This window comes from Nestor notabilis, unplaced genomic scaffold, assembly GCF_000696875.1.
Source record: "Nestor notabilis isolate BGI_N333 unplaced genomic scaffold, ASM69687v1 scaffold9482, whole genome shotgun sequence".
NCBI classification, from domain to species: Eukaryota; Metazoa; Chordata; class Aves; order Psittaciformes; family Psittacidae; genus Nestor; species Nestor notabilis.
Genome location: NW_009916947.1, coordinates 1 through 24,810, shown reverse-complemented (window position 1 = coordinate 24,810; position 24,810 = coordinate 1). Strand labels below are relative to the sequence as shown.

The following is a 24,810-nucleotide window of genomic DNA, read 5'->3' as shown; positions in this document are numbered from 1 at the left end:
TAACACTATCCAAGCCAAAACCAGCACAATGCAGGGGGGTTGAAACTAGATGGTCTTAAGGTCCTTTCCAGCCCTAACTATTCTATGGTTCTCTGATGTCTCAGGAGACTGTAAAAGCAGCCAGGCTACTGAAGGTCCCCAGTCTCTCAAGTAATATATTGAGGGCTCAATGGACCTTCACCCCTATTTTACTACTGTGGCTCAGGACCTGTAAGACATTTGTTTATAGTCACAGAGTGAATTAATGACCCAGGCAGAGGAGAAAGCAGATGATGTATCCCTTCTTTGTGGCTGTTCCCCCAAGGATTCCCACCCACATATTCCCCTCCCTGCCCCCAAACGGGGAGTAGGAAGAGATGGACAAAGGAGGAAGCTGCATTCTACTTGTCGTTTCCTACAAGTACCAGCACCCAGGGGAAAAAAATAAATCCTTGTGAATTTACTAATTCTTAAATCCAGCTTTATTTATTCTCTGAAAGAGCAAGTATCTGCTCTGGCTGTGAAACTTACGTGCCAGAGCTCCTCAAAGTGGAATCTCCCATCCAGAACAGATTTGATATCTTGGGGCTTCTACTTGGATGGATGTGACCCAGGGGCAGATTCAGGCTGTGAGCTGAGCCATGATGTCTTGTGCAGTTTAAGAATAGTGAAATGTAACCTAGTGATTGACACCCAAGTGATATGACAGCTAGTGAGAATATTATTAATAATAAGACCTTTACTTCAAACAGGGATTTCCCAGATGAATACATCCTGGCACTTACTGGAAAAGAAAAAACATCTTAAAATGAAACTCATAAAATCTGCCTTCAGTTATTTGCCATCATTTTTCCAAATCTGTTCTGCACGTCTTTTCCTCAGTTTGCTTCCCTCCATTTTTTTCACTACAGCTTGGATGATGGAAGAGAGATCATGCTTATTAAATGTGCTAGCACTAAGCTGAAAGGGACTGCATAAGCAATGGAGGACTGGGTCAGGATTCAGAGTGACAACAGGCTTAAGAAACGGTCTCGGGAAGGAGCAAGTTTGAGAGAGGGTATCTGTGAGATTTACACTGTTGAGTAACCTGCACAAAAGCAGGATGGAAAGGTATGGGTCAGATAGGAGTTTTACAGAAAATCAGCAGACAATCAACAGACCCTACAGTACCTTAACTTGCAGCAAGAAGCACACAGGCTGCTCATTAGAACATACTTTTTAAAAGTAAGGTGTCCTGGTTTCAGCAGCTTGGTCACATAGATTTCCTCGGAATATCTCATCTTTGGAGTCCCCCATCACTCAAAGCTTCAGGGAGAGATTTGGGCAAATGTCAGTCAGGAATGACTTGCGTACCAGTGATCCTGTGTGAGACAAGGTAGCAGACTACAGGACCTTCTACACCTCTTCCAGCTCTGTATTTCTATGGATCTATGAGCTAGACCTGTTGCAGGCTCAAGGGATTCCAGCTGGAGCATGGAAGAAGAAGGACTACCCAGTTCATCCAAGCCCTGAAGAGGCTTGAGATTTGCATCAGCAAGGGGCACAATTAACCTTGCAACCATGACAGAATCATTATTGTACAAGCCTGTGAATTTGCCATAGCATCTGCAGAGAATCTAAGACTAACTTGACCTAGGGACTATTTTTTATCTAGTTTGGGACTGTTTCTGTTTTCACAGTTTCTGGTATGGCCAATGAGGTGACTGCCACCACTTAGGCAGTGACTTACACTGGATTTGCAATGCTGTAAAAGCCCAGACTCTTTGAAAGAGGAAACTCCTGTAACTAAATAGCCAGCCTGTGATCTATCTCTCCCTCCACATGTCCAGTCCCTAGAGCTCACAGGTCTCTTACAGACCTCCTGCCTCTAGCTCAGGTTATAAAGGGGGTCATGCTCTGGATGTTTCTCAGTTCAGTCCCTGGTGTTAGCCAGCACTGCAGCCATCCCAGTCACATTGTTTTTGTATTATCTTTGCTCTGTAGATGAAAAGAGGATTAAAGTCTTCAGAGCTGCCAATCCAGATTTTTTTGGATGCAGTCTGCTCCTTTATGCAAACAAAACCTGCAAAGCTGGAAGGAGACTGACTTAAAAGATTTAGAGTGCAGTATGGAAGAGTGATGCTACATTTTGCCAAATAGCAAATCTATCTATGTCTCACTGGGAAACCAAGTGGAGACCTTAAAGAAGGTGGAAGAGAGCAGAAACGATGCCACAATTCACCCACCCACACTGAAAGGAAAAGGACAGGAAGACCCTCAGGGCCTATAACTGACAAGATCAAGAGAGAATGTAAATAGATTTGACTGAGAACAGGTTTGAAAACCTGTGAAATTATTTCTGTACCTCCTGGTTACTTCTGTTCCCTTTAGGGACTCCACCATAGTTGGTGGGACAGTATCAAAAGTGAGAGAGGACAAAGAGCAGTTCACCTGTTGGCCGGACTCTGTTTTTCCTTCGTCATTTTCCTTGGAGTGAAATTGTGACACTTCCATTCTGCACAGCCCGTGAGAGAAGGGCAGACAAATCTTCTGTCTCAGAAGCAGATTTCAAGATTTTTCTGGTTACATAAAATAAATAATGGAAACCAATTCAGATGCATGAACTACAGACGTCAGCTCTGCCTCTCCCCTTCTACCCCTCTGTCATCCTTACTAAGGTGAGAAGCTCATCACTCCTTTTGGAAAATGATAGAAGGAATTCACTGCAAAACAAACGATGTATTTTACTTAGTCTTCAAAGAACTATTGTTCAAAAAAGAAGATCTGTTTCAGTACTACACTCTGAACATCTACACATAAACTAGAAAATTTCCAGGGCAATTAAGGATTTCTCAGAAGGGTCATGAAGGAGAAATTATTGGAAAAAGACTTACTCTTGCATGAGCTTTTCCAGTCTGCCAAAAAAATCCTAGCTTTGTCTTATCCATCATAAGAGATGATACCCCAGAAAGCATGACGCAGCTTTAATGAAGGGTGATATTTTATAAAAGCGACTGACCTCATGCCAACACCCATCTGCATTCCCATTCTGCTTATGTCCATGCTTTCGCTCCTGTTTACCATAGTCTGGAGCCCACCCAGAGCACCAACCTCCAGACACAGGCATCCAGTAGTGGGAAAATGTGATTGAGAGCGAATGATTACTAACAGCTAGTATGCTTTAACTCCTGTGTGGGCAAACTCAGTCCTGACAAAACAGCCCTGGTTTCTGAAAGCCTCTCTGTAGTGAGACCAGGGAGCATAATGTGAAAGCAGAAGTTGTTATGTATTCACAGGTTGTCCCAGCGCTGTTCTGTGAGGAGATGGGCCTCCAGCTTCCAGTCAGACTTTTCATGCTCCTCCAAGGGTACAGTGAGGGAGCAAATTAGCACTAACAATGGCAGAGGTGATTTAGTGATATGGACATTTGTGTATAAGAAAATGATGGGTGCTGTCAGATCAGTGGAATAAGAAATCATTCCTGGAGCTGCCCAGTCATACGAGTTAGCTCGAGGCATGAGGTGTCCAGAGAGCTGAACTGCAGATCCTCACCTAAATTTAACCTGAGGAGCTTTTTTTTGTTTTTAATTTTGCTCATTACTCTGCTGTACTGCTCTTATACAGCAAAGCATCAAGGTATACGCAGAACTCAAAGCTCATCCACACCCTGTTGCTCATATGCTTAAAGACGTGCTTATCTGAATTGCTAGATAGAAGACTAGGAGTATTACATGATTTATCTCAAGCACACAAAACTCTTCTGGTCACACATTCGATGTCTGATGCTGACAAAAGTGGAATGGGAACTGCTCACAATCCTTTGGGAACTGTCAATGATATGATGGCAAGCGCATAGACACATATATAAGAGTTCGGTACATCTCTGCATAGATAAATGCATATAAAACTACTAACTACCTTAGTATTTCCCAAATACATACCTACACAGATTGCCCTTTCCATCTCTTCAGGCTTTCCTAGGTCACTTTGAATCACTGAAATCTCATGGATGCAGCCCGATTCAGGGCAGGGGGAGAGAGAAGAATCAAGACTTGTATTTTTTAACTTCTGTAGTTCCTAGAAGAATTTGCCTCATCTTTCTCTCTCCTCTGCCTTTTTCCTTTCACTTTTAGATCCTTTACCCTGCATGAATTTTCAGTAGATGCTACAAGAGCTCATGTTTTCCCTTCAGGTGAGGCTGCTCACAGATTTTCTGTCACTGTCACTTCCATCTGCCTTTCCAAAAAGAAACTTCAGTTCTTTCACAGTCCCGCACTGGTGCTCATTGGTACACATCTATTTCCAGCATGACTCTGCAGAATTACCTTTGTGCCTCATTAAAGCACCCTCGAAACTCTCACGAGCAGCCTGTATCTGTAGGTTCTGAAGCTGCTTAATACTCTGGAAGATGCCAGGCTCATGAAAAATTTATGAAATAAACAGAATCTATGCGTAAGCGTCCGTGCCAGGCCAACAAGTAATCGCCTTTCTGGCCCACAATTGCAAGATCAAGCATCTTTAATTCCCACTTGCTTCAGGAGTAGTCAGTAGGACCAGGCCATTAGTTCATAGATTTTCAAGGGGTGATTCTGTCTAATTAGTTGCCTTATAAGATAGATAGGCATCTTATAGGGTACCTTATTAGATGCTCTATAAGATGTACATTCATTCATTATGGGAGTACATTTTGCACCCATCCCAAGAAGAACACAGCTTGTCAAAACCAAGCATGAAAACAGAATTGCAAGACATGAAGAGGAGCAGAAATCATTGCTGAGAGCAGTAGAGCTCCCCCTGATCGGTTGTGCAAAGCTCTTTTTTTTTTAAAGACTGGAAGTGAGTGCAGGAAGGTCTCTGAGCTTTGGGCTAAAGAATCTGAATACGTGAAGGAGAGTGTCTTTTCATTCATTTAAAGTCTCTGGTTTCTTTGAAGTCGTGGAAGATTTGGATATACTGAGATGTAACTGGTTTGCTCACTCTTTGCCACAGAAAAAAATCATTCAGTAGACAAACAACTATATTTTATCCTACCTGCCTGTTTAAAAATACTGTATTATAGGGCATCTGTAGTTGATAGGGCTGTGACATTTCAGCTATATCAAATTTAATTCAGATATCACAGTATAAATACAACTATGTTACTTTCAATGTGACCATCAAAGAACTGGGAAGTCGAAGTGTGCCTTTGTTTCTTTAGAGGATATGAGAAAATCTTAGAAGGGTTTTAAAAACTAAAGCTTTTTACATTAGAATAGTTTCTTGTAATGTTCATCAGGCATTAAGAGTCACTGGCAACTGACTTTCTTCCTTCTTTTCTTCACTAGAGAAACCCAGGACTGCTGTACAATAGAATAGTGAATGCCAGAGCCCTGACAAGCACCGGAAGCAAAGACGACCCCTCACAACACCCAAGTCTTTCATTCAGCTCACTCTTGGGGCCCTAATACCTTTTGCAGTGACACCCCACACATATGCCAGAGCAAGGGCTCAGGCGCAGCAGTGATGCAGCCATGAGTCCGGAGCTGATTCCCAAGGGGAAGCAAGGGCTGTTTCTGGCCTGCTGTGCCCGGAGGGAAAGCCTCACAAGCTCTGCAGACTACCAAGCATCAGTGCAAAGAGGGTGACCACCCCACCACCACCCAGCCACAGATCCCCCACTCCCTCCGCTGCAAGGGTGCTGGGCACCGAGCCCACCGCAAAGGAGATCTCATCATAACTCATAATGAGATTGTCTTCTTTCATGTGAGAGTTTCCATAGCAACAAAGAGGCAATTCTAATCTCCAATATAAAAGAGGCAACGGAAATGACATGGTTTGGAGTTTGGGGGTTTTAGGGGAGGGGAGAGGTTGCTGTTACAGCTGCAAGCAGCCCTCCCTGAGCTGCAGCATCCCCCTGGCTGGCAGCCCCCCATCAGCGGCATGTGGCCCGCCGGCCAGCCCCACCATGCGGCCACAGCCACTCCCCAGCCCAGACCACCAGTCCCAAGTGTCACGGGCACAGCGAGCCCATGGGCCAGCACAAGGAAGAGATTCCCCCCGCAAAGATCATCTGTCATCAAGGCTCCCAGCAACCTGCATATTCAAAGCTGCTGCAGCACAGGCACTCCAGGTTGTTTTGGCAGAGGGGGGTAGAACTGGGATGCAACAGGGTTCAGGCTTTAATCCAGTGGATGCAATCCAGACAGCTGACTGCTGTCCTCATCCTCCAAGCCCTGCCAGGCAAGTGGAAAGCACAGCTCCAGACTCATACATGGACTGAGAAATTAACTCAGTAATATAGGCTTTGGAAGATAGCAGCAGCATGGGCAGACTGCTCTCAGGTACAAGGGTGATGGGAACCACTATGGTTATTACTCCCTCTCTCCAGGCAAGCAACACAGGCCTGTATCCTAATTCATGGTATGACATTTGCAATTGCTTAGCAGGGTTATGGAGCATCAGGCATCCTCCCTCAGCTCTACCATGACAGGCAGAGCAGGGGGAAAATAGGCTGTACTTCATTTACTGCAATCTAAAGCAGTCCCTGAGAAAAAAAAGCAGTATGTAGGACACCCAGACCAGCACACAAAACAGCAAAGTACCAGGCTTGGAGCAGGGCTTCTAGGTAGCCTGTCATGTAAGTAGAAGTATATATAAATAATGGCTTCAGAAATAGCACATGCTTGTACTAGGTGATACCAATACTAGCCCTGTGTTACTAATGACACTTCTGGGGCTCAGCAGCAGGAGCACCCGTGAAAAACAAGACTTCCATTTTCTCTGGCTGCATCCTGGAATAACATCTCATTTCCCTAGCTGTGACATTAACACCTATACCATCTCAGCACCTCATTCAGGCCTGCAAAAGGTGTACTCCAGATCCCTCCAAAGGGTAGTCAGAAGCGCAAGACTGGCCTTCGCATTCACCATGCCATTCTTCAGAACAAGCACAAAAAAACCCAGACAACAATTTCAGGATTTTTATTTCTGAATATTTGTTTTATTTTACTTTATTAGAAATTACAAAGAAACTCTCTCCAGGAGAGCAAGAAAAAAAACAAACAAAACACAACCCTGAAATATTTCCAAGCAATTTTGCTCCACACAAACAGAAGCAGAGTTACATATTTCATTCACATGCATGTACAAAAACATTTTAAGTAAAACATCCTTCACACATAACATGTCCATTAGTCTCAGAATCAAGCACGTAATCAGATTGGCCTCACCTACCGTACCTAATCTTATTTTCCTGTTTTCTTTTTAAATTGTAAATTTCTACGCAAGAAACAGCTCTTTTTTTTCTGTACAGCATTATGCACATTTAAATTAGCATGGATGGTCTTAGAATTAAATCACTGGCTAGCACAGTCTGCAGCACAGCTGTACGCTAAAGTTGTTACGCTGCCGTTTATACAGTGGACTTTGTTGGGTACCAGGCAGAACTCTTCAAAAGGAATAAAAAGGTATTGCTAGAGGGAAAAAGGAATATGACACACAGCACTCTCTCAACTACGATCCTGTATGATTCCCATGCAAAACACTTCAAAAGCCAAGTAATTCACAGATCTTGCTCTCCAAATTGATATCAAAGTTCTCACCAATTTCAATCATGGCAAAATAATTCACTAAAGACATCAATGCTACTGGATCCAGACTCGGCCAATATGCAGTATTCCACTTTGCCATCCTCCCACCTTTGGAAAGAGAAGGGAAAAAGATGAAAGAACCAACAAAACTGCAGACTACTGAGGCAGGTGGGTCAGCAGAGCACTTTACCAGCGACCAGCAGAAAACCACACCTGCCAGAGCACAGCTACATTCCAACCCATGGCATAATCTCACTGTGTCTTAAAATTCGGGCATTACGTGGTCAATGAACTCCTCACTAGTTGCCCAAGGCTGCATAAGCACCTAGCAAAATCTAAATTGATTTATCAAAAGAGCATATTGTCTCTATCTGAGTTTGTGAGCTAGGTTTGAAATTTCACTGTTTCACACATGATGAACACCACTGTAAATCCAAAGACTGTAAATGTTCAAAGGGGATGGGCTCACCAAAAAGGCAAAGCTTCCACAGGTATAAAAAGAAACATCAAGCACACAAATGTCAGACACAACACAGCATAACGGGGGAACAGGAGGTACAGATTTTACTCTGCCATCATTTTTAAATGTGCAAGTGATGCTGATGCATTTCGCATCTCTGCATAAACATGCATCCAAACACTTCTCTCTTACACTGCAACAACACAGCTGAATCAAAGGAGGGTGTTTAAATATACTTGAAACACTCTTGGCTTGTTGCAGAATGTGTGCTACAGACTGAAATGGGTGTGAGAAGGTGATGTAAAATAAAATAACACAATTAAAAGTAAGACAGAACATCTGCATGTGAGCAGTGTAAAGGAAGCACTTAAGATCGACACTCAGGAGGTGTAACCAAAGCCCCTGGAGAACACTAGGTTTATATTTTTAGACCACTTGAAATCTTGCAAATGAGCAGTGATGCTGGCAGCAGTCATTCTGTCTTCTAGCTACTGAGAATAGTGCAAAGGACTTTGCATAGGTGCCCCAACCGCAAGAATGCTTTACTAAAACAGTTTGGGCCTTTCTCTGTAGATGCTTTGCCAATGACAGCTGTTTTCCCACAGTATCAAAGACACAAGGGCCAAATCAGGCTGAGCCTCAAGGCCCCAGCCTAGCACATTCTGTGTGTTGTGGAGAAGGCTGGTCTGCTGGTTTAGACAGATGGGCAGTCTGCTTTTAGCCCTGTACTGCCATTTGAACAGCAAGCTCTACTAAACGTGTAGAAAAGAAAAAGCACCAACACAGCAAGAGGAAGCCTCCTCTGATTCCCATACAGGAAAGGCTGAAGCCAGGTCACTTAGCTCAGATATTGATGGTGTGAGTGTCTTCAGCTGAGGTAGTCAAGTCAAAGTCACTTTATGGGCACACAAAGGGAAAACATACATTTCTAAAAATGCCATTCATCTGACCTGCTTTATACTTCTACTTCAAGGCAGATGAACTGCAACCTAAGAATGACTATTTCTCTTCAGCTGCAAATGGGGCCAAGAGGGACAAATTTAGATACAGACATATAAAACTGAGCAAGAAGATATCACCCCAAATGTATTCCTTGTACCTGGACAGTTGAACAGAACAGTTGTGCTGCACTTCTTGGCAAGCAGTTTTGCTAAAAACCAGTATCATACAGGTCAATAACATTTCAGTGTCCATCTAGTCATTCCCCAGCCAGCCAGTCCTACCAAAATGTAAGCAAAGCCCACAACTCTCACAAAACCCTAAAAGATCACAGTGCCTTTTCTGAATAGTAACTAAATCTCAAACACACTTCTAAGAGACAAATACTACTGGCTGAGAAAACAGGGACATTGAAGCTTGTCTAATGGTGACTGAAAGGGAATCAAAATGAAGATTTCCTGATACGCTGTTATGGTCTTCTACTACTGACTAGGCTTCAGATAGCTGGAATTCACCTCCCAGAAGAAACCTTTAAAACTGTGATGGGCAATTTTAACTCCAATGTCCATAAAAGCCTGTGGTCACACATTCTTAAAAGACATTGAGGAATTTCATGTTTGGCTTCCACCTCTATAAAATGGAAGAGAAATACAGTTAGCAAAAAGATTAAGGCTAGGCATGCTATACACAAACAAAAATACTATGCCTGGAGCTCGTTCTTTCAAAAGATAAACTTGCAATTGTAAGGACAAATAGGAGGTTTGGTAAATCTCCCTCAAACCTCCCAAGGGGTTACAGCTATAAAGCCAGTTTAAGTGGCTGTTCATTCTTGGTTCATGTTCATTCTAGGTTTTTTGAGAGAGATACACACTGAATCAAGTTAAAGACCAAGCTGATCAACTGAGGATTGTGCAGAACAAAAAAAAAAAAAGCCATCAGTCAGCTGAGCCGTAAAAGAAAGGAGCAAAATAGATTCTGTTTCAGACTAAGCTGTCAAGATACTTTGAATACGAAATCTCAGCCAGCCTGAAGTTGCTGTGCTCAATCCAATGCAGCAAAGGAAAAGTTTGCATTGCCAATATTGCCTCACATCACATCGTAAAAGCTGCTTCATTCTCTCCAGAAAGCCACATCAACTTCCCTGACCAGATGATCAATAAATCAATGAAGGAAGAAGCTCTGATGGACTTTTTTCTAACAAGGAAGAATTAGTGTAGAATGTGAAGGTCTTGGCTGCAGCAGAGATGGAATTCTGGCATTTCAAATCTCCAGTAATGAGTACAAGGCAAAGTCCTGGATCTTTAGGACAACATATTTTGGTTTATTCTAGGAATGTCCTGGCAGGATCTCAGGAGAGACTGCCCTGGCCTCCCAAAGGGGCCCAAGCATGCTGCCTTATCTTGAAAGACAGCTTCCTCAAAGTAGAACAGTCCTTTCTGATGAGCAGAAATTAAAGCAGGCATGATAGAAGGCCAGCACAGGCAACCAAGGAACTCCCGACTGAGCTCAAACACAAAGGAAAAGTACACAGAAGTAGAAGTAAGGATGGGCTGTCCAGTAGGGATATAGAGACTCAGCCCAAGTGTGCAGGGACAACTAGAAAGGCCAAAGCTCAGCTGGAGTTGAAACTGGTATGAAATGTGAAGAAGGCCTTTCTTAAGTTCACTGGAAGCAAAAGAAAGGTTAAAGAAAACGGAGTTACTGTTCAACAATGCAAGCAATCTGGTGACAAAGGATGCTCTTTGTACTTTAAGGCTGATGTACCCAACACCTTTTTTGCCTGTTTTGACTTACTTAGTCTGCCTTCAGACCTGCCAGGTCCCCGGGTCTTCTAGCAGAGTATGTGGGAGTAAAGCATTACCTACAGCAGAGGAAGACAGAGTTAACAAGAACTTAAGCCAACTGGACATACCTAAGTCCACAGAACCAGACATCTGAAGGCACTGAAGGAGCTGGCTGATGGCACTGTGAGGCTGCTCTACAGCATCTTTGCTAGGCCATCATAATCATTAGCGATATTCCCCAACCAGTGAAATACCCTGCTCTATGCTTCAAGCAGGAGGCTGGGCTAGAGATGTCCAGAGGTCCCTTCAACCCAAAATATTCAATGATTCTAGGACTTAGCACATCTCACAGCCACTTTCGCCTTGGTAACTTCAAGATTAATCTGCCAAAGCAAGCCTTGCCACCATCAAATGTATAGGGTGATCTTCAATCTTATGAGTCAGGATGGAGTAGAGAAGCCAGCAAAGAGGGGAGCTGAAGAGCGCCACATGTCAGACATCTCATAATAATTTTATGCAAGATCCCTCATACACCAGGGCCAGCCCTGTTTATGAACCTTAGCCATCACAGTACTCTCTCAGTTTGTTTCAAGTCTATTACATATCAGCAGGACTAAAAAACACTGTCTCTTTCACATCTTCTTCATCTTTTTCTTGCAGCGCTGGTTGAAGACAGGCGAGGATCCCATCAGACTGTCAGCAGAATGAGAACCATAGCTGCTCTCAGAGCCATTGGGGCTCTGTGGCATCCCAGCTTCACTCATGCCTGACATCGGTTCCTCAAAGACATCACTGCCTAGGACCCCATGGCCATGCACATTAGCCTCCTCATTTTCCTGTGGCTCCATTTTCACCTGTGCCAGGTTCCAGAGTGGTGAAGCATTCACCTCAGCCCCTGCAGAAAGAAAAAGCACACAGTAGTAACTGGGCAAAAAGACAGATCACAAACAGCAGATGCAAGACAGAAGCACAGGTAAAGGAGCAAAAACAAAGTTACAGGTGAACTAGGCTGGGAGGAAAACAAACAAAACACATCAAGCAATAAGTGAAACAAATTAAAAAATATGTTCGGTTTGGATTTTTTATAAGCCAGTAATTGTTGCTCTAGAAAATATGATGCTATCCTTTCATAGCAATTCTTCACATGGCTTTCTGCATGAGAAGAAACAACAAGTTAAAGAGCCCACATCACTTTCCAGGGCTGTCTCAGCACTAATGAGTACACCAACAGCACATGGACTAGACCCTGCATAAGCAGGACTTTGAGGCAGTCCAGAAGTCATTCATGATGATGAGGTCCTTGCAATGTCAGCAACCTCTTTTAACCTGTCAGACATACTGGACTTCTGCAGGGGAAGTGAAGTGAGGGCACAGGAGTAGGTAGATGAGCTTCCTGCACTGAAACACAGGGACAAAAGAGCTGCAGTCAGCCACCTGACTGCCTGCCTCCTTGTACTCAACACCCACAGGTCTTATCCCATCCTTCAGCAGAAGGGAAAGAAATCTTCTTGGCTAAACCTTGCAGACACCCTGCTGAGAAGTAGCTCCCCTGGGCTATTTTGGACCAGTGTGCAATCTGAGCAGACTGAGGATTTTCTGTACAAGACTATGAAACCATATTTCTTCATAACAGCAAATGTTTTTCTCCCCAAGAGCAGTAATTATAGATTGCATTATTTCTGCTTATTTACAGTTTTAAGAGAGACAAAAATCCTATTAAAAATACACTAATTGGGCTCCTTGCTGAGATGGACATAAACAGCCCAGAACTGAACAAAGCTGGATATCTTTCCACTTCTAAATCTGGTCCCTCTTGTGTGGGGTTAAATTCACAAGGAAAATAAGCAAACCTTGGAAACCAGTTTTAATCAGTTTTCCAAACCTTGTGTCTCAAGGATCTTCACTGCAGTTTGAAAGCACAACCAAACCTCTTGCACTGAGCCTAACCTACTACTGTTCCCTGTTATCAATATACTACTCCTCATTAGTAGTAATTACACAGAGAACAAATCTACCACCACATGTTTGTATTGAGAATTCTCCCTTATGAAGGAGTCAGGATCTTTTCCATAGCAGCTCAGCCCAAACCAGGGTTAAGGAGACCTTTGAGGTAACACAGCCTACATTAGCTCAGCAGTTAGATAACAAGCCAGAATGAAAGTACTCGCTGGTGTCCAGTTGCCTTAACGAAAAGTCCTTTTTATGTTAATTATAAGTAAATGTATTCCTCTCAACAGCAATGGACACATCATTAAAACACTATCAGTTCCACAGAGTAGCAGCTCCAGTCTACACAATCAAAGATGCTCACTAAACCTGTGTCTTTCTTCCATCAATTGTACTTCATTGCTCAGCCTTATTCCATTCAGCTCTATCACCTGTCATTGAGAGTATCACTAATGACTAAAAGTACTTAAGCATTGACACAGGATGTTTCATCTTCAAAGCACTCTAACTTCAAAGTACTTTACAAATGAGCTAATCCTCACGTTATCCTGCTGGGTGGAGGAACAAGGTCCCCAGGTTTGCCTCCATTTCCCTGACTGCAATGAAATTAGTACAGCTAGCCCATAGCCGCAACATCAGCTATAAGCAGAAACACAAGCAGAACACGAAGGTTGTAACAAGAATTTTGCCCTTAGACACTGAAGCCTTGCTGCCCTCTCTGTGGGCCTCACACTTGTATTTTCGAGATGGTGGTGTCCTAATTGCAGCAGCTTTTTTTCTACTCCTTATGATATTAGACTCTCCAGCCTACCCAGCTCTAGACTGGGATTCTCACAGAAATGAGATTTGCAAAGGCCCTTGTGAAGTGAAGGGGGATTTTCAGGGAGGAACAGAGCACTTGTATTCTTAATTAGAAAACATCAATTCAGTATCAAAGAGGCAAGAGGCATTTAATATACAGCTAGCATGCTAACCTCTGGGTCTCAAGAGGTAGATGCTAATACAAAGCTTTCCAGATGAATCACTCAACCCCAGATGGGCCAGAGTCGTCTGCGGTTCCCTCTCCCACAAAAATGAGACCATTTCACATTTCAGAGGTACTATGGAAAACAATATGAGCTTCCAGAAAAACATCAGGTTTTTAAAACTCAGCAGAATGTGCTATTTGGAAAAAAACCCAAGAACTAATGGACTCAGGGGTATACTCTAACCACACTATATATGCTACTTCGTTTAGAGTTAACAGGACAGGCTTCATTGTTTTTTAACCAGATTTTTAAGTGAAACAGCAATTATCACAGGAGTTCCCAGAGTTCAGAAGGTTCTACACAAAATTCAAAACTGGCTGTCCTTGGGAGAAGAATGTCTTCTTCATTTTCCAGAAGATTTAGCACTATTAAATGGTGCACAGAGTAAAACTTGTATATGGACATAGAAAAGGCATAGAATGGCAGATTCTCCCATGCTGGCAGTGTGCTTCAATGCCAATATCAAGGGATGACACTTTAAGAAAAAGAGTGCAGTCTCCATAAACTCACTACTTCACTCACCATTTCACTTTCCACAGCCTCAGCTAACTACAGCAGCCTTTAGGGTAGAGATGCTAGAATAGGAGAGGCTCCCAAGAGCCCATTTCTTCTAAGTCCCTTCTAAGCTTTCGTAAAACAATGGAGGACTGCACCAAGCATCACTAGTATTTCCATAATTCATACCGCGCCTAAACTATATAGAGTCTTCAATTTACTTCAGTCACAAGGAACACGGCCTTCAGCTCTTCAGTAACACGAATCTGGACAAGAATCCAAAATTACCGGGGGGTAGGGTGGGGGGACGGGAAGGAAAAAATAATCCAATAATCTCTTTACTCGACATAAGGATAAACTCTAGTCTCTTTTAAACTAAAATATGTAAAACCAGAAGTTATTATTGCCTTTGTTTCATTAGACTGGAAAAAAACAACCCAGTACTGATATCTGCAGCAAATACCCTAGTTCAAAAAACAATAAAGCCCTTGGGCTATAACTGTAGAAAAACAATCTACCTCACATGAATAACAAAGCCAACAACTTTAATCATCCCCTAAAAAGCAACACCATGAAAAGCATTCTGTGTTCTACAGGGTCCATGAACAGAGTAAATATTTAATAAATCCCAGCAACTGATACCTTTGATTCTTTGGGTTTGTATTTAGGAAACAAATAAGGGTTTCCCTCCCATTCAAATGTTTTAGTAAAAATTCACTCTTTCGTCTTCCTCTCCCTTCTCTGCTACTAAAAATGGAAACAAGATCACACAGAACTGCTGATGGACTGTTTCCAGGAGTAGCAAGAAACCCCTACCTGAAGTCTGTGGGGAAGCTTCTACTTCTAAGTTGGCAGAGAAGCGCTCGCTTTGAGCTCCAAGGACTCCAACGGGTAAAGACTGGTCACCAGAAGCCAGATCTCCTTCCAGCTCCTCGCTTATGGGGAAAGTAATATCACTAACAGGTTCCTCCTTAATTTTCACAGGCTTTGTGTCTTCTGCTGCCTTTTCAGGGTTGACAATCTTCTCATATTCTTCAGAGAGCTGCTTGCTAACCTGTCAAAAATCAGTGGGGGTGAAAAAGAAGCCAGAAAGGTCAGAGTGACTTCAGAGACTCTGATGGCAATAACATTGCAGTGCACTCTGTTCTTAGAATATTATTAACATCTGACCTGAACGAACAAGTAAACAGGTTACCAGCTACACAGGAAAGATTTTTTTTTTCCCCTCTTTAGAACACTTTCTGTTCTGTAACAAGAGAGGTTTAATCCATTAACACATCTGCAAAAAAATATGAGCACCTTTATCTCACAGACACAGATGATGAGGCCCAGAAATTTAAACAGAGCATAAAACAAAAGCAAAGTGTCTCAGTCTTACTCTTTGGTTTTACCTATAATGCAGTCCCCATCCCCCAGCAATAAATTTACCCCAGCATTAAAAAATAAGCAGCTCAGTTATTCATCTGAGGCAAAGCCCAGGTACTTTTTGCCAGATTCACAGCAAAAAACTCAAAAGTCTTCTCCAGCAAAAGAAATGAAACAAATACAGGAATAAGATTTAGCACTAGCCTGTACTTCTAGAAACTTAACAACTGTAAGCAATTAATTAAAAATTTCAGATTTCATCCTCATCTAACAAATACTTGTTTATACCACTGAATCCCAACAGTCAGCAAACTGCGCTCAGGAAAATTCCAAGCGTCTTTAACAGCAGAAGCAAGAAGGAAAAAGAACAGCAAAGCCTATTTCCCCACCTAGATATATTTCCAAATACAGAGACTACTGTGGACAGACCTCAGAGTCCATCACAAAATACACAGTTACAGGTGTGTCTGATTTATAGTGCCTCTGTAAGCCACAAGGTGCCAACCCTGGAAAAAGAAGGAGCACAAGGTGGCTGCTCCAAGATGAGTCAACTGGCACTCATCTGCTCAGACAAGGAGGAAGAGATGGCAGGTTTTACCTTTGGTTACAGGCTACCTACTTGATTCAAGTCTTGGTTTTTGATAAATAGGAGTAAAATTCCTACTTCAAATCCTTGCATTTCTCTAAGTCCATGACAGGCAGTCTTATATCATTCAAAAGAAATGTGTATGTTTTAATTTCATAGAATACATGGACTAAGAGAAACCATACCCTTAGTCTTACAACTTATGTTTACGTGATACCTCTTATTCCAAGGAATATAACAACTCCTCTTCTTCCTCCACAGAAGCACAGTCCTCTCTAGAGTTGAAGGTAGCACCTCTGTGACAAGTCAGATCAGCACAATACTACCCTATACTCCTAAAGCTTAAGCAAGTCACCCCTTGCTGAAGCAAATGCAAGCCACTGTATGTCCTACTAATTTTTGTTTGTCTGCTTGTTTTCTGAGATGGAAAGCAGCCAAATATCCTATTAAAGCAGAAAATTCAGTTAATCAGTCAGTACTGATTTTACTTCTACTTGATACCTTTCTTTGGGCATCTAAGAGCTGTGGGCCTCCTCTTAAACCCAGACAAACAGCCAGTAGAGCATTCTTAGCCTCAGCAGGGACAGAAATAAGGGGCTCTGTCTTCCTGTCAAAAAAAAATCCTTTTTCTCTTTTCCTTGATGACTCCCCTCTACATCCAAGAGGTTTCCTAATTGGATTTTACCTCAATAAGACCCTGGACTTGCTATAGGAATAAGCAATTGTACTGAGGGTATATTTCTTGGTGCGGTCAGGTGCCTACTGCTCTTCTCACCTGAAGCATGTAGCTGTGATAATCTTTAATGCGGTGTTGCCAGAACTTCTGCAGTGAGAGCACACTGCCAATGCCCACTTCATGGAAGACCTGCTCCATGACATCAGGGAAAGGGGTGTGCCCAAGGCGGGCTTCCCGATCCACTGCAAAGCGCAGCAGTTTGGTGAACTTCAAGCAGTACTCGTGGGCGATGTCTGTCAGGGTCTCCAGGACACTCTCATTGGCACACTCAAAGCCTGTGTGAGCCAGGATGGTGGCCATGGACTGGTAGAGAAGCTGCCGGCAGGAGGACCAACTCAGCTCAGTCACTGGCTCCCCTTTTCCTCTGAAAAACAGAACAGACAAAGAAAGCATACCTCCAGAAACTGAAAGCAATGTGCCAGTTGAAGAGATACTGTCAATAATAAAGTGATGCACAAAGGGCAAGCAGATTGTCTGGGGTTGGCCACAGCTTCTCCATTACATATGACTACTACCTAGTAAGGGGTTATCTGCTTTCCATTCTTTCCCTCCCTCCAAATCAGCACTGCCAGTTCTCATTTTCCCTTCTAATGCCGCAAGATTCCTTGGATGATTCATGAATGTGGGATGCAAGCCTTCTGAACCCTTAAGCAACTCCCTGCCCACCCAAGAGCTTTTCTCCTGGAGATGAGAATTAAACGGGTCCTTGACACAAACAAAAAAAAGGCATTTTAAATAATATGAATGCAAATCATATCCCCTCTCAGTTAATTACATTGCTCTTCCTTATTATCTCTGATGTCACAGGCCTAACAGATACAAAGGCATCTGGGATAAACAAGATCTGAATTTATAATGTAAAAGACACATAATAAGCAAGAAATAGGATACACCTGCTCTTCATAAAGGTACACTGCAGCCAAAAAGACCATGTCCTTGACCTCATTTCCAGCAGACACTGAGCACCACACTGAAAGAAGTACCCCTGCATGCAACCTAAGAAGTGAACACTAGGCTGCGGAAGGAGGCCTAGAGAAGTTCTGGCACAGAGCAGCACTCCCTGGCCTTGGGTTTGAGATCTCTTTTCTTGGTGTTGCAGGAAGGAGTGACTGTACAGGAGGGAAGAAACAGAGAATACCTGACACAGAGAATACCTGACACAAGCACTTCAAACTTCATTCATTTACAGTCAAGCAACTGAATTTTTCATCAAGATGAGCTAACAAACAGAAATTCCACACAGGAAGAAGAGAAGGATGAGGTAAGGCAAGGCCACTGAAAGGTAAACATATTTCTACCAGTTTCTCAACTCTCAATTAAACGTATGCAATGTATTCGCCTGTAACAGTAACACAGTCTTCAAATGCTGATGCCAAAAAAATCAGATTTCCTTTCTGCTAAGTATGGTATTTATACACATTTTCACACTTCATTCAGCACCAATGGCAGAATTAAGCTAACAATTTCACCCTTCATTTGTTTCTGATCAATTTCTCCCAACATCTTCCGAGCTCACCCTGAGATTCGCCTCACTCTCACCCTCCATTACTTGCATATCACCACACACTCTTCCCAGTAACAAGATGTGATTAAACAGTACACAGACAGCACCGATGCCTTGATAAAATTCTCACTATTCTGTCTCAACCAGTGCATTAGGTACCCTTCAGTCCCACTGAGATGCTGCGTCACAGTCTCAGCTCCCCCGATCCTAAGAACTGACCCACTGAAAAACACTGAAAAACACAGCAGTAAAAAAAGATAGCATTTCAAGGGACTGATATTGGAAGGTTAAACTTAAGAGATATCAGGGCCAAAATCATTCATTTTCAAGAACACCAGCTCAGCATTTTGTGATTATTCAAATAAAGGGGAGATCACACTATATTAAGAGTAGCAGATGATGGCATTTCTAAGTGGATATTAAGAACAGCATGTGGATCTCAAGTCACGGATTAATCCCAGTTATTAATTGCTAGAAAACAACTTGCATCCCAATTCCTCCTTGATTATGCAACTGCTTTGAAAAGACAACAGCAGGAGCTCTGACAAGAAGAATTAAAAGATTATCAGTTCCCTTATAGACCAAGTGTCACCCGTCCTGATTTTACATCTCCCTCACTCCCTGCTCCACCTCCCCATGACAGATATCTGAGGTTCACAAACAACCATATGCCTCATACAACACTGGGACCAGGAGGTTACAACAGAAAAAAACAACCACTGAAAAAAAACCAACAAAACCCAACCAGAAAAAGACCATCAAAATTTATGCCTATAAAAAAAAGAATCTCTTCATTTTTAGCACATATAAAGGACATACGTAGCTGTCCAGCAGCCACCAGTTGATGGCAACATTTTATGCTACCAAAAACACTGAACACCCCTCTACTATTAATACAAAGACAAATAAGGAGCCATTATTGACACTCTGCCATTCACTTAAAACACTAGACAAACTTAACTAGACACAGATTTTGGGAAGCCCAAGCAGGATACTCAGCTGCTTGCGAAGTAGAACTCGACAACCATTTAGCAATGCATATCACTGCTCAGAAGCAGCAGAGAATGTTTTATCTCTTCTAAACTCCTAGAGGAAAAGAAACTAATTGCCAGCATTAAAATGCAGCTAGGTCACTATGCTGAAAAGGATATAATCAACTTGAAATCTAATCAACTAAAGACAGAGAGAAAAGAAATTTCAGGTACTGTACTCAAATTCAAATCCCCACCTCTTGTTCTTGGTAAGGTCAATCAATTTTCTTTTGCTTTTCTTGTATTTTCTTCTCTTATTTTCCTGTTTCCCACAATAAACAACAAAGAAGGACAATTAAAAGCCTGACTAAACAGCAAAAATGGAAATATTGTTGTAGATGTTAAAGGAAATAAAAAAAATGAGAAAATACTTTTGTCTTAATCTCCTTTAACTTTCAGGTACTGTCTGATTAGAACACACTTAAACAAAACCAGCCATATAGACACGTTTAAGTTAAGAGCAGCTATTTAATGCCAATACTTCACAAAAAGGACCAGAAAACTTCTTTTCCCTGATGATCATAGCTAAAGAGCCTTGGTCTTAGATCTCGTCCAGATACTCAGCACCTACAAAAGCACCCTTCCAGATACTATCATTATGCAGAATGCAACCTTCCGCAGCACTTACTGCTTTCCTCACAGGCTCCACATCCAGCAACCATCCAATGCCAAACCTACTTAACATATTACCAGGCTCATGCAGCTGCAAGTAAACAGGATCCCTAAAGATCCACTACCAGAGATATACAAAACTGGCAACTGGGCCTGTGACTTGGAGGTGATCACCTCTACAGAATATATAGTATGAGATTTAATACAAATACTGGCCAACTTGTCACTCTTCAATTTTGTATTCCCAGTAGAGTTCTGTATTTTTGCACATGGGTCACCAACACTAGATGGTGCCAGTTAACATGACAACAAACCATTCCCCAAAGACACCACAGACCATTCACCCAAGCTCCTCTCCTGTAAGACTGTTTTCTTAGAGGTAAGAAGACCTTGTCATTCATTTCCCATGCAACTATCTTCAGGGGAAAATGTCTGGGCTAAGTCAGCACCAGGACCAACAGCTGAGGTTCACTCAACTGCAGTAACAGATTGAAGTGCTCTGCTCCCTTCTAGGTGAGCATAAGCTAGCAGCAGATGGAGGGAGGGATTGTTTTTCCTATGAACACATCAATTTTATGAAACATTACACTGTGGGCTTGAATTTCTACCAAATGAGGTGCAACAGGGTCACTTCAGAGCCATTTTCCCAAAACAGTAGAATAAAGAACAACATTGGAAAAACAAGACTATACTAGTCAGTGCATCAAACAACACAACACATTAACAGAAACCAGAAAGTTGTCTCCTTTCGGAAAAGGGCTTGTTTCAACCTCAACCTGATCAAGCCTCTTTTAAAATATCTTTGCTGTTTACAAAAGGCTGCAAATGCATAAAAAGAAACTGCTCAATAGATTATCGCAAAGTAACAGCAAAAATAAATTGTGCCCCAGTGGCACAACCCAGAAGACCAGACAGTTTGGGAGGTAAGCCAAAGTGCTTGGGCCATAAGGTAAGTTATGTTCTGCCTGCTCTAATTACCACTGCTCCAAACCCTTCCCAATGTTAAGCCTGCTATCCCACTGACACATGCTCCCCTACCTCTGTACAGACATTTCTTAACTACAAGCCCCTCTGCCATGAACTGTTTTCCCATTGCAAGCTCCCATTTTTGTGCACAGATTATCTTTCTATGCACAGCACACATCCCATGTGGTCAGGAACACAAATGAGAGAACAGCAGAGAAATCTGTTAAGAAATCAACCATGCACACACAAGAAAAAGCATCTGAGGAGGCACATAATGAGTAGATTAGGTTTCTTTTGAAGACGGATCCATGCTAATTGGAGGAAGGTGAACAGAGAAGAAAAAGCTAGCAGCCATATTGTGGTGAAAGCATCCTGTTCAAATGGTAGTTTCAAGTCTAAAGTTCCTTACTTATTCTTCATCGGTAATACTTTAAGCTCACCGTCTGTTTCTATACCAAGCAAAACCAAATGTTAATCCTTTATTATGTATTCCAAGAACTGTAACAGCAACAGTTGCAAATCAGCAGTACCAGATGGCAATTCATCCAGGAATACTAAAGGAATTCAAGGATGAAATAGCTGAATAGCAGTGGTGAGTCACCTCTTTCATTAAACCGCCTTGGCCCATGAGGACCAGAAGACAGAAAATGTGAAAACATTTTAAGAAATTCAGAAGAGATGTGAAGAGACGTAAGATGGGAATCCTGATATATTCTGGTTCATCAGAGAAATACAAAGAAATTATAATAACAGAATTAGAGGACATATGGGTAAATATATTATTCTCAGAGAGTCCAGATAGCTTTTGTAAATGGAAAGCCTGCTTCGTAAACCTACTAGAGTCCTCCAAATCCATCAACAAGCAAGTATATCAACGACCTCCACTGTGGAGTCCAGGTCTTCTCTTGTGGATCTGTGCCAGAATCAAGGTTTGTTTCAACATATTTATAAAAATGGAGGAAAGGAAGAGCATTGTGATTAAAACTGTTGGTGGTACAGATCTGGGGGGACTGGAAAAACCAAAACAACTGAAAACAGCAGTGAATTAGGTTCTGCCTCTTCCTCACCTCAAAAGGCATGAGGAGGTAGGGGCTACAGGGATGGAGGTGCAGGACATAGGGGACACACAGAATGAATCTGGGATATAGAAAAATAAAAGACAAGGGTGTAAGGTCAAATGATGACAATGAATAACAATGGAACAGGAGAGGACATGTCTATATTAAAGACACTTGTGGTCTTATTCAGGCTTGCCACTCATCTTCCTTTCTTTCTATGTCTAAATAGGGGTATGCACTGCTTCTTCTAAACCCAGGTTACTGCCAAACAAAATGGAATTAAAATATGTATTCAGTCAAATACTGTAACACTGACAATGGCACTTCAGAAGGCAGCATAAAGATAAGCACTGCCATGTTTTATCAAGGGGAAGAATGGCGTTTAATTTGCTTTTACATACTAAGAGCAAGCATTAGCAAATCATACAACTATTTTTACTACTATAACAGCACCTGCTGTTCTTCATGCATGTAAGTGTCTTAAAACAGTTAAGAGCAAACATGCAACAACAAACTCAAAGCTTTCCTTCTGGAAAAGTGCAAATGTGTTTCATTTAGCAAGCACAAAATTAAATTCTGCTCTACACTGCAGCTCATTAGAAATCCACTGTCAGCCACAAAACATTTCATTTCAAAATTGTCTATGCAGCCTTTACAATCTGGTCTTTAAACTCCCCCACGTGGCTGACTGCTAAATAACATTCCTTTACTTGGACCCCAGAAACTCACAAGGGACAACAAAAAGATATGACAGTCCCCCAAAACATGGACAGAGCCACAGAAAACTTAACTTAAAGGTGAAAGCACCAGGGAAGACAGAGCAGAGCACTGCTCAGGTCGGCAAGCTACAGGGCCAGAAAGAGCAGGAGCCACAGGACTCAGACTTCATTCTCACACAATTGTATTTCCCTTTACCCCTCCTGGCTAATTACTTTATTTGTTCCAAAGATGATGGTGTTCCTCCACAAACAGCAGTAAAGAATCACCCTAGTGTTCAGAGAGACTATGTTACCAAAAGCATCATCGTGTAATGAAATGCATTTTATACAACCTCAGGCCTTTAAAGATCTCTGTGGCATTTAACTGGTAAATTCTATTTTGCTGATGCACAGTCTCCCCATTTTAAAAACGAAAACATAGTATTCTTTCATACATCATGTCCATTGGTGCACAGTCTTCAATCTAAGAACAGGAAGGTACAGTAGTGAGGATTCATCCCTGAATTTAAATGCACATAACCTACAAAGTATCATGAGATCCTGCAAGAGATGCAGTACGTCCTTGTGAATTTAGTGCTTCTCAGAAGGGTAGACAGGGAGGTGGTAGCAGCACTATTTAATCAAAGATTGGCTGCTGAGGTAAAAGCAGTGCAACTTTCCTTTATATTTTGTCCAGCCCTTGGCTAGTGGAGTCAATATCAGAGCTCATCACCACCTCTGACCAGCATAAAACTAACAAATGGGGTAAAACGTGATAGTTACTACATCTGAGGACTTTGGCCACTGAAATCTTACAAATATGTTTCAAATCATCTTTCCACAACCTAACACTAAACAGCCAAGATCTAGTCATGCGTCTTCCAGATTTTCAGTTGCAATATGGCAAGTTTAATTGTAAGTGACATAAACAGACCTTCATATCCTAGAACTTGTCAAAATGCCACTGAAGACAACAAAACCATTCACAAACATTTAGTGTAGCACTAACAAGACAGAAATCAGCACTACACATCCACATTTTATAGTGGAAACGAAAAGCACATTTGTTTTAAATAACATGCGTGTTATCCACACAGGAGGAAACTAAATCTTTCCTTTTTGAAGCCTGTTTCGTACTTTAAATACAAGTGCTTGACCCTTCAGCCTAAGGGAATTGATGTAACTACATATATATTTTAAAACACTCGGCTTTCCTTCAGCCAAGAACTAACCCAAAGAAATACCAACACACCTGTAGAAATCACTCTCTGGGTCACTGTGCCTCAGCTGAAATGGCATTTTTGGAGTTTTGCTATCCAGAGGAAGCAGGTCATCAGGGAGAGGCGGAGAGGCCGGACAAGACGGCAGAGGTTCGTTGTCTTCAGCTTTTATGCCCTCCGCTTGCTGCTGGTTCTGAGCCTGAGCCATGGCGATGAGGCTGCGCAGCCGCCTGTTGTGCTGGATGAGCTGAATGGTGTGAATGGTGAGGCTGCAGGGCTCCGAGGGGATGTCCAGCATGGTGGTGGGACGGGGTTTGTTTGCGGAGGGCTGGTGCAGTGGAGGATCTTGGACTTCCACGGTACGAAACTCACGCTGAAGCAGGTCAAAGGAGCTGCGGTTGGCCTGGTTAGATGAAACTGGGATCTCGCCCCAATATCGCAGCATTTTTACCAGGTCACTTAACAGAGCCCAGGAGAAGACTACCAAATACTGTGGTACAGAGGAGCCTTGTCGCAGGCGAAAGTGCTAGGCTTTGGGCAGCAACGGGAGCTGGGGTGACACTCTGAATGAAGCAAACTACACCTGCCAAGAAAGCTGTCCCTCAGTGCCTCACTGGGCAGTTTCCACGACGCGCCGGGATGCAACGCTGGCACTCAGCAGTTATACTGCTGCTTCTCCTGAGGGGGGAGGAAAAAGAAACGCACCCGTGACGCGGTAACTACTTATGTTTCTAACATGGGCCGCTGTGAGTCTACCCGCGGCGCGCCCTCACTTGAGCGGAGGAACTCCGGAGGCCGCACTCGGCCGTCCCGCCCTCTTTGCTCCCTCCTTCGTCCCTCCCGGGGCCCGGCTCC

The 24,810-nt window shown here is 42.6% G+C and overlaps 1 protein-coding gene across 2 annotated transcripts; it reads right to left on the bottom strand.

Annotated features, from left to right (window-relative positions):
• Window positions 1-11,100: 11,100 nt before the first annotated feature.
• SUPT7L (suppressor of Ty 7 (S. cerevisiae)-like) lies at window positions 11,101-24,400 on the bottom strand. 2 transcript variants are annotated; one of them, XM_010024840.1, is made up of 4 exons: window positions 23,988-24,400; window positions 16,906-17,230; window positions 14,996-15,233; window positions 11,101-11,604 (listed from the first exon to the last, which is right to left on the bottom strand). In XM_010024840.1, the coding sequence occupies exons 1-4, from the start codon at window positions 24,398-24,400 to the stop codon at window positions 11,342-11,344; spliced, it is 1,239 nt and encodes a 412-aa protein (XP_010023142.1). In that variant the 3' UTR covers window positions 11,101-11,341. The 2 variants fall into 2 exon arrangements, with proteins under 2 accessions (XP_010023142.1, XP_010023143.1); XM_010024841.1 differs by lacking the exon at window positions 23,988-24,400 and adding an exon at window positions 21,052-21,065.
• Between the last annotated feature and the right edge of the window lie 410 nt (window positions 24,401-24,810).